Raw genomic sequence first — 13,785 nt, 5'->3', positions numbered from 1 at the left:
ATTTCTATTCCTGACAGAGGGGAGAGGGAGGGGAAACAGGAGGACAAAGGAGGGCGGGAACAACTGAGCTGTAGTGCTTTTTTTTCACTGTGCAATATTTGCAATATTTTTTTGTGATATTCGACTGTGCAATAGACTCAGTCAAATGTGGACCCCAGCATGCCTGCTTAAAGAAAAGTAACTTACTTTTCTTTAAGCAGGCGTGCTGGGGTCCTCCTAAGGAAAGTTTGAGAACTTCATTTCCTTCATGCTGGTGAACTTTTTACCAAATGTTTTCATCAAAGCTTCTCCATCACTGACAGGGATTGTTTGGGTCTTCACACTCATCTCCACGAACCCTAAAAAATGAGTCTGACTTTGCTCATATAATGCCAGGAGTGTCTCCATATTCCACAAAAGTCTATGCAGACATGTAACAGTATCCCATATTCATATAAATATTATTAATATTATAACAAAAGCTGTCACCAACACAATTGTCCCAAGTGCTTTTTTTTAAACAGGATTTTCAAGTAGAGGATTTCCCTATAGCTTATTTTTTTTTTAATATTTTGTACACAATAACAGAATAATTTCAGAAAAACACAAAATGACTGGTGTCAATATTATTTGCCCCACAAAAAAGGTTCCTTTTCATTGAGCTGGGCAATGATGTGCTTGAACTTTGTAATGTGCAAAGCTTTTAAAATCAAGTTAAAACTGTGACCCAACAGTATAAAAGGTAAAAGTTCGAGCTGTCACTCGACAAAGCATCATGCCAAAAACAAACAAAATCAGTTTAGACTTGAGAAAAAGAATTGTTGATGCTAACAAAGCAGGAGAAGATATACAGAGTTTTTGCAATGTTTCCAAGTGTGACAAACTGGAGTGAGAAGAAATTCAAAGAGAGCCACACAGTACAGAACAAGCCTGGCAGAGGCAGGAATCGAGAGAGTTCAAAGACTCTGGAAAGAAAACTAGTAAGAGATGTGTTTAAAGACTAATAAAAAATGCTAAGACACGAGTGAATAACTTAGTCAAGTCAGGAATTGTAGTCTCGAAGAAGACAATCACTAGAAGCCTGCACAGGAATGGACTGCAAGATTGCAAACCAAGAAAAACTCGACTTCTGCAAAACAGACACCTTCATACCAGACTGAAGTGTAGATTAGATTAGAGATTAGATGAAACTTTATTAATCCCTCGGGTGGGTTCCTCCGGGAAATTCCGTTTCCAGTAGCACAGCACCGACAGAAGTTGCATGTTACAGAGTTGGAATACCAAATAAAGGGGAATGAGAGTAAAGATATGAGCATAAATATACCATATATACACATATATAAATACAGAATATATAATAGGGTTAAATAGGAATACCAGTGGATTGCACATTTGACTGAGTCTATTGCACAGTCGAATATCACAAAAAAAATATTGCAAATATTGCACAGTGAAAAAAAAGCACTACAGCTCAGTTGTTCCCGCCTTCCTTTGTCCTCCTGTTTCCCCTCCCTCTCCCCTCCAACGAGGAGTTAACTAGAGCAACACCCAGGCTGGAATATGGCCAGAATATTTTAGTCAAGAAATCACTTAACTAGAACGTGTCTGACAAAGTGACGTTGACTACAAGATCTCAGAAAGCAACATCATGGACATCTAAAGAAACAGCTAAGAAACACTGAACTCTATCAGTCTGGAAAGGGTTACAAAGGCATTTCAAACACTTTGGGAATCGAACCACGATGAGGCCCATTATCCAGAAAATGTGGAAAACCTGAAGGCCTCACTTGTCTCATTTAATGTGCCCTGAAGCTCAAGTGCACCAGGACAATAATGCAAAACACAGCAGCAAGATCATCTCTGAATGGCGCAAAAAACAAAATGGAGGTTTTGGCCTGGTCAAAGTGCAGACTGGAATCAGATTGAGATGATTTAGCATGACCTTAAAAACTCAGCCTATGCTAGAAAAAGTGGCCGAATTAAAACAATTGTGCAAAGAAGAGTGGACCAAAATTCCTCCACAGCGCTGTAAAACACTCATCACCAGTTATTGCAAATGCTTGATTGCAGCTCTTGCTCGATGACAAAACCACTTATTAGGTTTAGAAGGATATTACTTTTTCACATGAGGTAAAGTTGGAGAGCTTTTTCCCCAAACTAAATGAAATCATCATTTAAAAAACTACAATCTGTATTTACTCTGACCATCTGTGTTAACATTTGAAATCGGAAACATGTAAGTGTAACAAACATGTTAAAACATAAGAAATCAGGAAGGGGCAAAAAAAAGCTTTCTGCTAAAAAAAGATTTAGAGCAGAAGTTTTTTGCACTGCATTTTTAAATGAAGATATATTGCATTTATTTGCAATTAAAGACAGACAGAGCAGAAAGTGTGTTACTGTTTTACATCCACAGACACACAAGAAAAGAAGCAGGCAACATGAGGTCTCATCAAGTTATGGCAGTTTTATTTGTGTATTTAAGTACATGTATTCAGAATAAAGTTTTTAAAAAAAAACAAACGTCCAAAGTAAAGTTTGGGGGGATTTTTAGGAGGAGAGGGACGGTGAAAGAGAAGGTGGGTTAAAGGTGAGAGGTGAGGGTAGAGAAGATGAGAGAGAGAGAGAGGAGAAGAAGGATGGGGTGAAAGAAAGGTGGAGAGACGGGGAAGGAAGAAGATGCTGCTGGTTCAGTTTTTTCTCAGCAGTCTGCTCCAGAATCCACTCCTGTCCTCGGCTTTCTTTTCTTTGTCTTTTGCCTTCAGCTCTTTTAAACACCATTAATCCTAAATAGTTGAACTCTGTACTCAGCCAGTTTTTGACAGAGTGGTGAACTCTTTTACGCATGTATGGAAACAAGATTGTACTGGCCACAGTAGATGTGGGATATCCACAGCTTATCTGAGACTGAATATTTTTACTTGTTTAATACTGGCAGATAATAACAATTATATATCTAGAGGTACCTCTTATAATAGAGGTGTCCCCTTTAAGGACCCAAAGAACATGTTTTTGACAGGCTTTATTTGAATCAGAAGTAAAGTGACACAACAAGGATTTGATCATTTTTACACAACTGAAATTAGACTCACATATTAGTAGAAATACACAGCAGCTGATTCAGTGTGTGTGTAATTATTTATCATTAAAACTACTGAAAACCAAAAAGTACGATTTTTCTATCACTTAAAAATATTAATATATGAATACAGCCCTGAACTGTAGCTTATATAAAGGCTAAAAACTGAATACAGTTATCTCTTAGTGGTAGCAAAATAAATCCATAAACTGATGAGTCACATGAATTTTTACATTAATTAACTCAAAATACATTTGTTATTTTGCAGATGGTTTGTAACTGTTACACCGGTCTCCAGTCAGATGAGGGTCACATGTCAGAGTGTACCGGACCTCAAAACCTCCTCTTTTAGCTGGGCAGGTAAATGTGTGTGTCCCCTGCTGAAGATACTTGACACATGATCCCAGAAAGTCATCATACGTTACGTCCTTGTCCCAAACTTCAACCTTCAAACCAGAGTGTGTGTCCACCTTCATAAGAAAATTAATCAAACAAGATTTTTAATTTTTATCCTTCCAATTTTTATTTTAGGTTTGTGAATTATAAACAGTAATAAGGACATTTGGACAAATTCATAAAATATTTGTTAAAATCATATTTTACATTTTTTAAAATTCAGATTGGAAAATTTAAAATGATTTAAAATGAATCTGTGTTAGAGACACACTGGTGAATTCCTGGGGGGCAGTCGCACATCACTTTCTTTTCTCCTAAGATGTTTGACAGATTTAATCAGTTTATGATAACTATTATAGGCCCATCCCCCGAATTATTTTTGTTTGGCTGTAAAACCATCTAACAAGTACCTATATAGTTAAGGTTAGCTGAAGAATGGCTCTGTGAATAGTGGAATACTTGATACTTGAACTTATTGCAGCAGAAGACATTTAAGGCAGGCTCCACATGGAGCCTTTTAACAAAATGAGTGGGTATTGCAGAAGTGTTGTGCTCAGTTGCCTTCAGCATTTTAGTATTACAGTAAAAACTGTAGCAAATGTGTCCAAAACCACTACATAGCTGATATTACTTTTATTGCTTGCCAAGTCATTGTTTACACTGTATCACAAAATTTGTTGTTACAGCAGTTTTACAGGTTTTACAGCAACTACAACTTGAAAAGATAAGTTTGGTAGTAGAGTTTGGTTATTTGGATTAATGTAAGGTAATCCTTTTGCTGTCAGTTTAGCTACAAAAGTATCGTCCCTTCTTTGGCATTTATGACTTTGATTGGGACAAACCACAACAATCTGAACTCTTGATAAGTTTTAAGTTTGAAAAGTACATAAACTCTGCTGACTGTGAGGTCAAAAGACTTATGATTATCTATAATGAGGGTTTACTGACCTTGCCCAGATCATAATAAGCGTTCCACCAGGGATTGTTTGACCGAATCCAATTAGTCTGCCGATAGATGGTGCCAAACCACATTTTTGCATAGCTGTGTGTAGAAGCAAAGAAAGAAGAGCAACAGAAGAATTATTAAGTCTGCTTGATGTACCACCTCCAAATTGTAATCCCTGACCACAGTCTATTCACCCCTCGGTCTGGCCAGTTGGATCTCCTTTCAGGTCCCAGGCTCGCACAATGGTAACCCTTAGCGTCCCCCTCCAGGCTTGCAGAGGACAGCAGTTGGAAGCCAGATTAGGAACGTTTGAACCACAGTTTGGCTCACTGGGTGATTTTTTCACAGCATTGTCCTCTAAGTACTGCTCAATGGCAGCTTTCATCCCTGTCTTTTGCGCATCATTTGTCATCAGCTCGTAGATTGGCCGAAGGGAGTAGGAAACAACATCTGGGTGATCCTTCAGTGTCTTCAGCCAAGTTAGAAAACCAAGGGAGTCATTACGCGTGAGTGCAAACTCTCCCAACCAACCATTGCCTCCTACCACCTCTGTGTAGTGTTGGTAGAGTCCAGAGCTGTATGTAACAGAGAGACCCTGGTTTTGTAGGACCTTGTTGCAAGAGTCTCTGTTACCAGATAGTTGGCTCTTTCCCAAGCCGACAGAGAAACCCAGCGACAAACAGGAGTGGACCTGCAGGACAAGAAGGGAAAGAAAATGTCAACAAATATCTGTATTTTCTACTCTGTACATTTTCAAAATAGATATATTGTTTGATATATTTCAGGAGAGTTATTATTTTACATCAATGCAAGCTTTCAAACATTAAACAGACTTGAGCCTGAACTGTAACACATGAAATTCAGTCCTGTATTAATCACCATGTTCCAAAAAAAGAGATGAAAGAGGCAAAACCGTGTGCCAGAGTCAGGAGTTAAAGTGGGCCGGTGGTTTTTATTTTACTTTTGATTTGTTTGTTTTTTGGCACAACACTCAGAGATGGAGAAAGATAAAAAGACAGGACAGGAGAGGAAGAAGAAAAGTTAGATTTAAAGGTAAGGACTGCTAAGTGATGCTTGATAAACTGGACTTTAAAGTTACGCGTCCTTACAAGTTGTCATGTTTGTAAATCTGATATTGGGTCTGTACATGTGAAAATATGTTTTTTCATATTGTGAAGCATGCTGCAAACAAACTGAGGTAGATTAATGGTATTATTTAAATACTGCATGAAAACACTCTGCAGTTTAGTGCAGGATAAACAGGTTAGTTTGCTGTACTGTGATGGATTTAAAGTAGGGCTGTCCAACTCCAGGCCTCAATCAGCCAAGACAACTCATGAAATATCCACTGACATTTTGAATTCAGTTGTGTACATTCACAAAGAGTAATAAATCTCAGAGCCGCAGGTCAACTGATCACAGCCTGTACACTAAAAAAATCTGCTGGATCCCACAATGAAAATTGTGATTCTTTTCCCTATGCTGAGCCATGACAACCTATTTTAGGGTTCCCGCACCCGCTGAATCTGACTGTGCTCATTTTCCTGTTTAGAGGCAAAGTCACCCTCTACAATGTAGAAAACAGAAAATAGAGCTATGTTTTTAATTTTTTTTATTCTTTTTGTCTGCTCATGTTCTGCTTAACAGGTTCAAGCTGAGAATATTTATATAAAAATTAAAATTTGACTAAAGCAAAGTTTGTATTCTCATGTACGTATTATTTTCATTGTTACATTAATACACTGTTTAGTTAGTTCTGCACAAAAAATAGCTGGTGCCTTGAGGCAACTGTTGTTGTGATTTTGCATTATATAAATAAGGAACTTTATGTATGAACCTGATTTGAGGTGAGTCCGTTCAGTGAGGACAGACAGGTTCGTGCAGCTGTGACTCGCCTCAGTCGACCACCAAGGTGAACCTGTAATGTGGTGCAAAGTTGTTGTTATAAATAATTTTGTTTTAATTATTTTTAAATAAGGTAATTCACAGTGTGTGTGTTTTAACCTGGCGGATGTAGTGCGTGCCATAGGTGTGTATGAGCTGACTGTATTGAGCTCTGGTGAAGCTGTTGTAGCATCTTGGTAGCTTAGCTACAGCCGAGCTGAACTCAGGGCTGAGAGGCGGTCTGTCTGATACTCGGTAACTGGACACAAAGAGACAGATTAGTAAATGATCTCAACAGAAGCTTTTCAAACCACGATTACAGAATAACCTGAATTTATGTGAGTATTCTGAGTTATTCACAGCCTACCTGTAATGGTTGCAGGTGACCCTGTCTGTGCTGAAGGTGTGGCGGTCCTCTTTTGTCCTTTCTGAAGCAAAGTTATAGGCAGCGGATTGCGTTCCTCCCACATCCAGGCTAGCAGCCACAAACTTCTCTAAATTTATGCCAACCTGTTATAATAAATGAGACAAATGATTAATGTGTGGTCAAATACGGGACTTTACAGAAGTGATTGATTTTTTCCACATTTTAGCTCGCCAGTACTGAGACATTTTGTGATATATTTGTCCAGATCCTAATTTATGTTCAAACATGGCCTCATGTTTGAACATAATATAAATTTATTGTGTAATTTTCCCACTTGGGTCAAATAAATATTGTCTTGGGATGTTGAAGTGTATGAGAGTAAATGTGTACTTCGTTGATTTCTTTTCAGAACATTGGTTCTCAATTTGATGGCAAAAGGTACATTTCATTTTTGGTCACAAGGTGGCAGTCTTGTGAAGGCGTGATTACTGCACCAAGATGCATGTAAAATATGTCATTAGTATAGTAAAATGTGCCCTACCTTCCAGTCAGTACTGTCCTGGGAGGTGTAAGTGTCAACCAGAGAGCTGTGAATACAATTCAAAGTGAACAATCACTGTAAAATTTTACAGATTGATTTCAAAGTTAATTTTAATGATTTTAAACAGTTTGCCAAAGTTAGTATTTACAGATGAACACCTGTTATTGTAACTAGACTTTCAGCTGTGAATATTATGATGAAGAGAATTTAGGCCAGAGAAGGTGTTTAGCAATCAAAATGCTTACTATTACTTTTCATTTCATCATTGCCAAAGACTGAATGAGCTTTAATTAGATGGAAATCTTTAGATAGCGAGTCAACGGCTGAGCCAAAAGATGCTCAGTTGTCACAGCTGTTTTTCATGGTAACAGATGCGTTCTCAGTTCAGCCTGAGTATAAACAACACAATTTAACTGTGCACATTTGTCTTTGGAAAGCATGCATTAATTTTAAGCAATGATAAAAATGTATAAGACTATACCTAACAGAGCTGTGGGCACTGCTGTAAATGTCAGCACTGCATTGGCTGAATGCACGCCAGTCCACTGCAGAGACCGGCAGCTGAAAATGAAGACAGATCATGAACATGTACACATAAAGTGTGTGCTACTGTTCAAATGGCTCTTTGTTGTTGCATCTTTAGTTACTTTTTGCAGCACGTTGCCTTGAAGCGGGTTGGAGCAGAGAGTACATGTTTCACTTGGGGTGAAGTAGGTATTCACATCAATCATATAGGCTCCCTTTCGTCGCAGAGTGACCACGTCAAATCCCTCCCCCACCAGGTTGTGACCTGGTATAAAAGGAGCAGCCTTGCACTGGACGTAGTTTCCAGTCTGACAGGAAAGAACAGGGGAGTTGCAGGACAGAAAGAGAAGGAGGCTCAGGTAGAGAGGAGGTGGGGTTGAATAAGACAGCATAGCTGCAGTGAAAAAGACTGATATTTTGGACAAACAGAGAGAGAGAGAGAGATAAAGACATAAGTGATCATCATTTCAACAGCAGGTGATTCTCAGTAAAGTAAAGATCTCCAAATGTTTGCAAACATGCAGCCTCAGCTGACTGCAGGTTTCCCCAACCTTATAAACAGTACAGGACACAACAGTGTGTGAATTAACGATTTGCATAACTCTTAAGTCTATGATATGTCCCCCTTTATTACCTGGTGCAATGAATTTAAAGAATGTTATTACCTGATCTGATACTTGATGAAGGATAAGATTTGCATAATATTATGAGCTTGGATAAACCTGTGGTCAGCTGAGTCTGAAAAAGTCAGTTGGATGGGTGAGGACATGTTTCTCCCACTTAAAATTCTGTGATCGGATGAACAGAATCAACTCTCTGGAAAATATAGTTTGTTTAGTTACTCACTGCTCAAAAAATGCCATTTTTCTCTTGCCATTAAAATGTTTTGTTCACATACAATGCTATTTAGAGGAAAACACTTTTGTTTGTGTGCACTGGCATCACATCTGATGTGATTCCTCACAACATGCTGCTTGATTCCAACTCGTCTGAGAAGTTGGAATATGTCCAGTACTGGTGGTAGAATTTGTTTACTTCTAAGGATTATACCTAAAAATACATTTCACATGTAAAATGATCTTGGCTTAAAAGAAGACACAATAAGAAATAAAATCACAAAACACATATACAATACAAGTATACACAGGTTCCAAGAACAGACTGAGTCTTTAAGCTGTCGGCTTCTAAACGTATTCATGCTCTCTGCTGTATTGTTCTTTTTTTTCTTTGAATCTTAAATCTCTGTCTAATTAAAATAAAATTAACAATAACTTTGTGTAGCATTTAAAAAAATGTTTTCTACCTTTTACAAAATGTTGCAGTTCTCTGTCAATGATGCAAATCGGACAAAAGCAGGACAATGAGCCAACAAGATTTGTTCAAAAACAGACTGAGGAGCACAGCTTTTAAAGAATAAGATGGGTACACGTGCTCAAATCAACAAAGATAAGCATCATAATAAATTAACCAACAATGACTTATTGGACCCAGGATTAAGGAAGTGTCCTTGGACTAACTTCATTGTCAATGCAGAGAAGCTGTTTGAGATTATGTACCCACTTAACTGTGTACATGTAAGAGAAAGAAGGCTGTCAGCCCCCAAACCACAACAGAGATGCCACACATGCAGTTTGGTAGAAATCTCAACAATTATTAGAGCCATGTATATTTTTTTCCTTTGCCAAATATACTTATTTAATTAATGATTAAATAATAAATGTAATTAATAATATAATTAAATAATAAACGGACTGGTGTACTGTCCAGGGTTTTCCCCACCGTTCGCCCTATGGCAGCTCGGATCCGCTCCAGCCCCCACCCTCGTGTCCCTGATAAGAATATGCAGAAGTGAATAGATTATTAACGGATGCCAAATTTATTAACAAATGTTTATGGTAACAGACGTGTTATCAGTTCAGCCTGATAGGAGCCCACTGCATCTCCCATTTTTCTCCAGTGTCGGTTCTGCACTAGATACTCCTTTATTCTGGTCAACAGACAAAAGCAGGACAACGAACTAACAAGATTTGTTAAAAACGAAACTGAGGAGCACAGCTTTTAAAAAATAAGATGGGTGCACGTGCTCCAAAAAAACAAAGATTAGCATAGTAATAAATTAACCAACAATGACTTATTGGACCCAGGATTAAGGAAGTGTCCTTGGACTAACTTCATTGTCAATGCAGAGAAGCTGTTTGAGATTATGTGCCCTCTTAACTATACATTTAACTGTGTATGTGTAAGAGATAAACAAAATTCCACCAACAGAGATGCCATACAGGCAGATTTGGTTCAAATCTCAACAAGTACAAGGGCCATGTATATTTTTTTATCTTCATTGAGAAATCTATTCGTTTAATTAATAATTAAATAAATAATGTGAATAATAATATAATAATGAACAGACTGACGATCTGGCTGGGGTGTGCCCCACCTCTACCTCTATGGATGCGCCAGCCCCAACCCTCATGACCCCGATGAGGATAAGCAGAAGAGAACGGATTATTAACGGATGCCAAATTTATTAACAAATGTTTACGGTAACGGAGGTTATTATCAATTCAGCCTGATATGAGCCCACTGCATGTCCTATTTTTCTCCAGGGTTTGTTTTAACACTATTGTCAACACAAACCAAAGGGTCAATTTATGCGTTGTTGTGTGTGGGTTAACTCTTCAAAAGTGTTTTTTATGTACCTGCAGACATGCACTGTTGGTTCTGCAGCCACTAGATATAAAGTCTGTCTTCATTCTGGGTAAATGTGTCACGTTTGTTATTGCGGCTCTGATTGTTGTCCCTGTTTCACTCCTTTCTTCAGTTGTTTTTCATACTCCCACAGGTGCCCTTGGACTTTAATTGCTCCTAGTGTCACTCACGTGTTTGGCATTACCTGAATCAGCTTTGTGTGTAAACATACCTGAAATCTTTTACTACTTGTTTTCAACAGTGAAATGAATACATTACCTATAAATCAACTTCCTTTTGCATATTTGTATTTTTTATTTGTAAACTCTTGGTGTGGACATACACCAAGTTATGTTATTCACTATAAAACATGTTCCATCACTACCTAGGCATACAATTTCAATTAATATCCAAACCTTTAAGTAGTCGGGCTATTCATTTTCAAACTGTAAAAACATGACACACACACAAAGTCTCATGAAGAGACTCTCAAGAGAGACTTGGAGTTGTGTTTGAAGTAGTGAACCTTGCCTGTCGAGGTAAACACAGAGAATCATTAAGCATGCATGTTATTAAAGTATTTTCCCCCTTTTCAGCTGCTCAATAATGCAACTGTATAATAAGCCAGTCTAATGGTAGCAACGGAGTGCATTTAGGTACTTAGACATCATCATCCTGCTGAAGTTTAAGTAACTTTGAATATGGCATGTTGATGCCAGATGGTGTAATTTAGAAATTGTTTCCCCATAAAATAATCTCTAGGGGTTACAGAGAGTGGTCTGAAAAAGAGAAAATATCCAGTTTTCTTAGTGAAAACGCCTGAGTGTGTAGTTTCATACCATGGATAATCCTCTATTTTAAGGTACAGTATGGCCAAGATTTATAAAGTAGACTTACTTTCTTTTTATAATTATTATTAAATGTGACAAAAAATTAGTGACTGAGCAGATAAGCTCAACAGAAAAGTATTTACAGAGGTCAAGATAGAAACCCATTTTCCCACAGACTTCTACAGGACCACTGCAACAACTGCTATCACCATCTACTGGCCCTCAGATAGAATGTAGGTTCAGTGTTTTGGCTTCATTTTTCCAACAAGGACACTATGCCCATGTTTTATGCTGTGTACGAGGGGCTATATGAAGGTTTAGTATAAGATAAATAACATCCATCCATCCATCCATCTTCATCCGCTTTATCCGGGGCTGGGTCGAGGGGGCAGCAGCCTAAACAGACAAGCCCAGACCTCCCTCTCCCCAGCCACCTCCTCCAGCTTATCCGGGGGAACACCAAGCCGTTCCCAGGCCAGTCGAGAGATATAATCTCTCCAGCGTGTCCTGGGTCTGCCCCGGGGCCTCCTCCTGGTGGGACATGCCCGGAACACCGGGAGGCGCCCAGGAGGCATCCTTGTCAGATGCCCGAACCACCTCAGCTGGCTCCTTTCGATGTGGAGGAGCAGCGGCTCCAGTCTGAGCCCCTCCCGGATGGCCGAACTTCTCGCCCTATCTCTAAGGGAGAGGCCAGCCACCCTTCGGAGGAAGCTCATTTCTGCCGCTTGTATCCCCGATCTCGTTCTTTCGGTACAACGTCCAGAGCCTTCAGGAACTCGGGGCGGACCTCATCAACACCAGGGGCTCTGCCACCAAGGAGTTGTTTAACTGCCTCAGTGACCTCGCCCCCGGAAACTGGCGGGTCTTTCCCCTCATCCCCAGACTCTGCTTCCTCCTCGGAAGACGTGTCAGTGGGATTAAGGAGGTCCTCGAAGTATTCCTTCCACCGCCTGACAATTTTCTCAGTCGACGTCAGGAGCGCTCCGCCAGCACTATACACAGTACAGGTAGAGCACCGCTTTCCCCTCCTGAGACGCCTGACGGTTTGCCAGAATCTCTTCGAGGCAGTCCGAAAGTCTTTTTCCATGGCCTCTCCGAACTCCTCCCACACCCGAGTTTTTGCTTCAGCCACTGCCCGAGCCGCATTCCGCTTGGCCTGTCGATACCTGTCGGCTGCCTCCGGAGTCCCACAGGCTAACCAAGCCCGATAGGACTCCTTCTTCAGCCTGGTGGCTCCCTTCACCTCTGGTGTCCACCATTTGGTTCGGGGGATTACCACCACGGCAGGCACCAACCATCTTGCGGCCGCAGCTCAATGCAGCAGCTTCGGCAATGGAGACGCTGAACATGGTCCATTCGGACTCAATGTCCCCAGTCTCCCTCGGAATGCTGTTGAAGCTCTGCCGGAGGTGTGCGTTGAAGATCTCGCGGACTGGGGCCTCTGCTAGACGTTCCCAGCACACCCTCACTACGCGTTTAGGTGCACCGGGTCTGTCCAGCGTCCTCCCCCGCCACCTGATCCAACAGATAAATCTTTGTTATTTATTTAGGTATTTATCAAGGAGCAAACTACTTGCTGATCACAAGTTTACAAGAATGCTCAGCTAGCTGTCCATATCCAAACCCTGCATGGTCACAACATTTGAATTGTTAATTGTTATGAAAAACTGGGAGAAGTACTAATCTCACTTTAAGGACTCATGTGAAACACTTGACAAGAAATGTGGATTTTTGTAAAAAACAAAAACAAATTTAAAGATCCTTTTACAATGTTTCCTGATTATTTGATAGCCTCTACAGAGACACATTTCTCACAATCTTCTGTTCCTGTGTATTACAGTGCATGTTATTGCAGTTGATTCTTTCTTATTTTGAACTGTGTATTAAAGCAAGCATGCGGCTGATCTTCCTTAATAAATGTAAGGGTGCAAGCATGTATGTATGATGTTTGTAGGGCTCTACTGTAGTTGCTGGTAATTTCACTTCTTTTTGTTCTTTTATATATTGTCCTTACAATGTTCAGTCATGGGACCCTCTTTTAAACATGGAGCTAGGAATGATTACAGGACTACATCAACAGTTTGCAGTGATAATAATATGATTTGCATGTTTCACTCAACATTAATGTTTCCTACCTTCCAGTCGATGCTGTTCTGGTTGGTGTATGCTTCGACCAGTGAGCTGTAGAGAAATTATTTTGTTTAATTCCCCAAAATATTCCAGTAGTAAATAAATGCATTTTCAATTTCTTGATGCATTCTCAATCATCCAGGTAAGTAAATCCCCAAAGTTTGATTCTGTTCATCTGGACGTAGCGTTGTCAGAGGGAGAAACGTTTCGTCACTCATCCAAGTGACTTCTTCAGTCTCAGCTGACTGCAGGTTTCCCCAATCTTATAAACAGTACATTTGTATAATGACTGAAACTAGCATCACTAAAGGAACAATGGGCTGGGAGGTCAGTTCCTTGATCATTAATATGCAAATTCTCATGACCATTGATCAACAACCACTGATCAAAACTCATTGTACCGTAAACCTACGCATACGGATC

The 13,785-nt window shown here is 39.7% G+C and overlaps 1 protein-coding gene across 1 annotated transcript; it reads right to left on the bottom strand.

The window, feature by feature from the left end:
- Positions 1-3,157: 3,157 nt before the first annotated feature.
- Positions 3,158-9,081, bottom strand: LOC120440755 (perforin-1-like). The gene is made up of 10 exons (XM_039613963.1): positions 9,021-9,081; positions 7,840-8,126; positions 7,674-7,753; positions 7,193-7,238; positions 6,652-6,794; positions 6,405-6,543; positions 6,238-6,318; positions 4,595-5,091; positions 4,403-4,496; positions 3,158-3,528 (listed from the first exon to the last, which is right to left on the bottom strand). The coding sequence occupies exons 2-10, from the start codon at positions 8,107-8,109 to the stop codon at positions 3,316-3,318; spliced, it is 1,563 nt and encodes a 520-aa protein (XP_039469897.1). The 5' UTR covers positions 8,110-8,126; positions 9,021-9,081; the 3' UTR covers positions 3,158-3,315.
- Between the last annotated feature and the right edge of the window lie 4,704 nt (positions 9,082-13,785).

This window comes from Oreochromis aureus, linkage group 6 (genome assembly GCF_013358895.1).
Source record: "Oreochromis aureus strain Israel breed Guangdong linkage group 6, ZZ_aureus, whole genome shotgun sequence".
Taxonomy (NCBI): Eukaryota; Metazoa; Chordata; class Actinopteri; order Cichliformes; family Cichlidae; genus Oreochromis; species Oreochromis aureus.
Note: the sequence above shows the minus strand (reverse complement) of the source record. Positions and strands in the feature narration are given on the sequence as shown.

Excerpts from the sequence above, each read along its gene's own strand:
- LOC120440755 (XM_039613963.1), bottom strand. The coding sequence starts at position 8,109 with ATGCTGTCTTATTCAACCCCACCTCCTCTCTACCTGAGCCTCCTTCTC. Across the intron at positions 7,239-7,673 it reads AGTGCCCACAGCTCTGTTAG|CTCTCTGGTTGACACTTACA; the intron begins GTATAGTCTTAT and ends TTGTATTCACAG. Across the intron at positions 6,319-6,404 it reads GCACGCACTACATCCGCCAG|GTTCACCTTGGTGGTCGACT; the intron begins GTTAAAACACAC and ends ACCACATTACAG.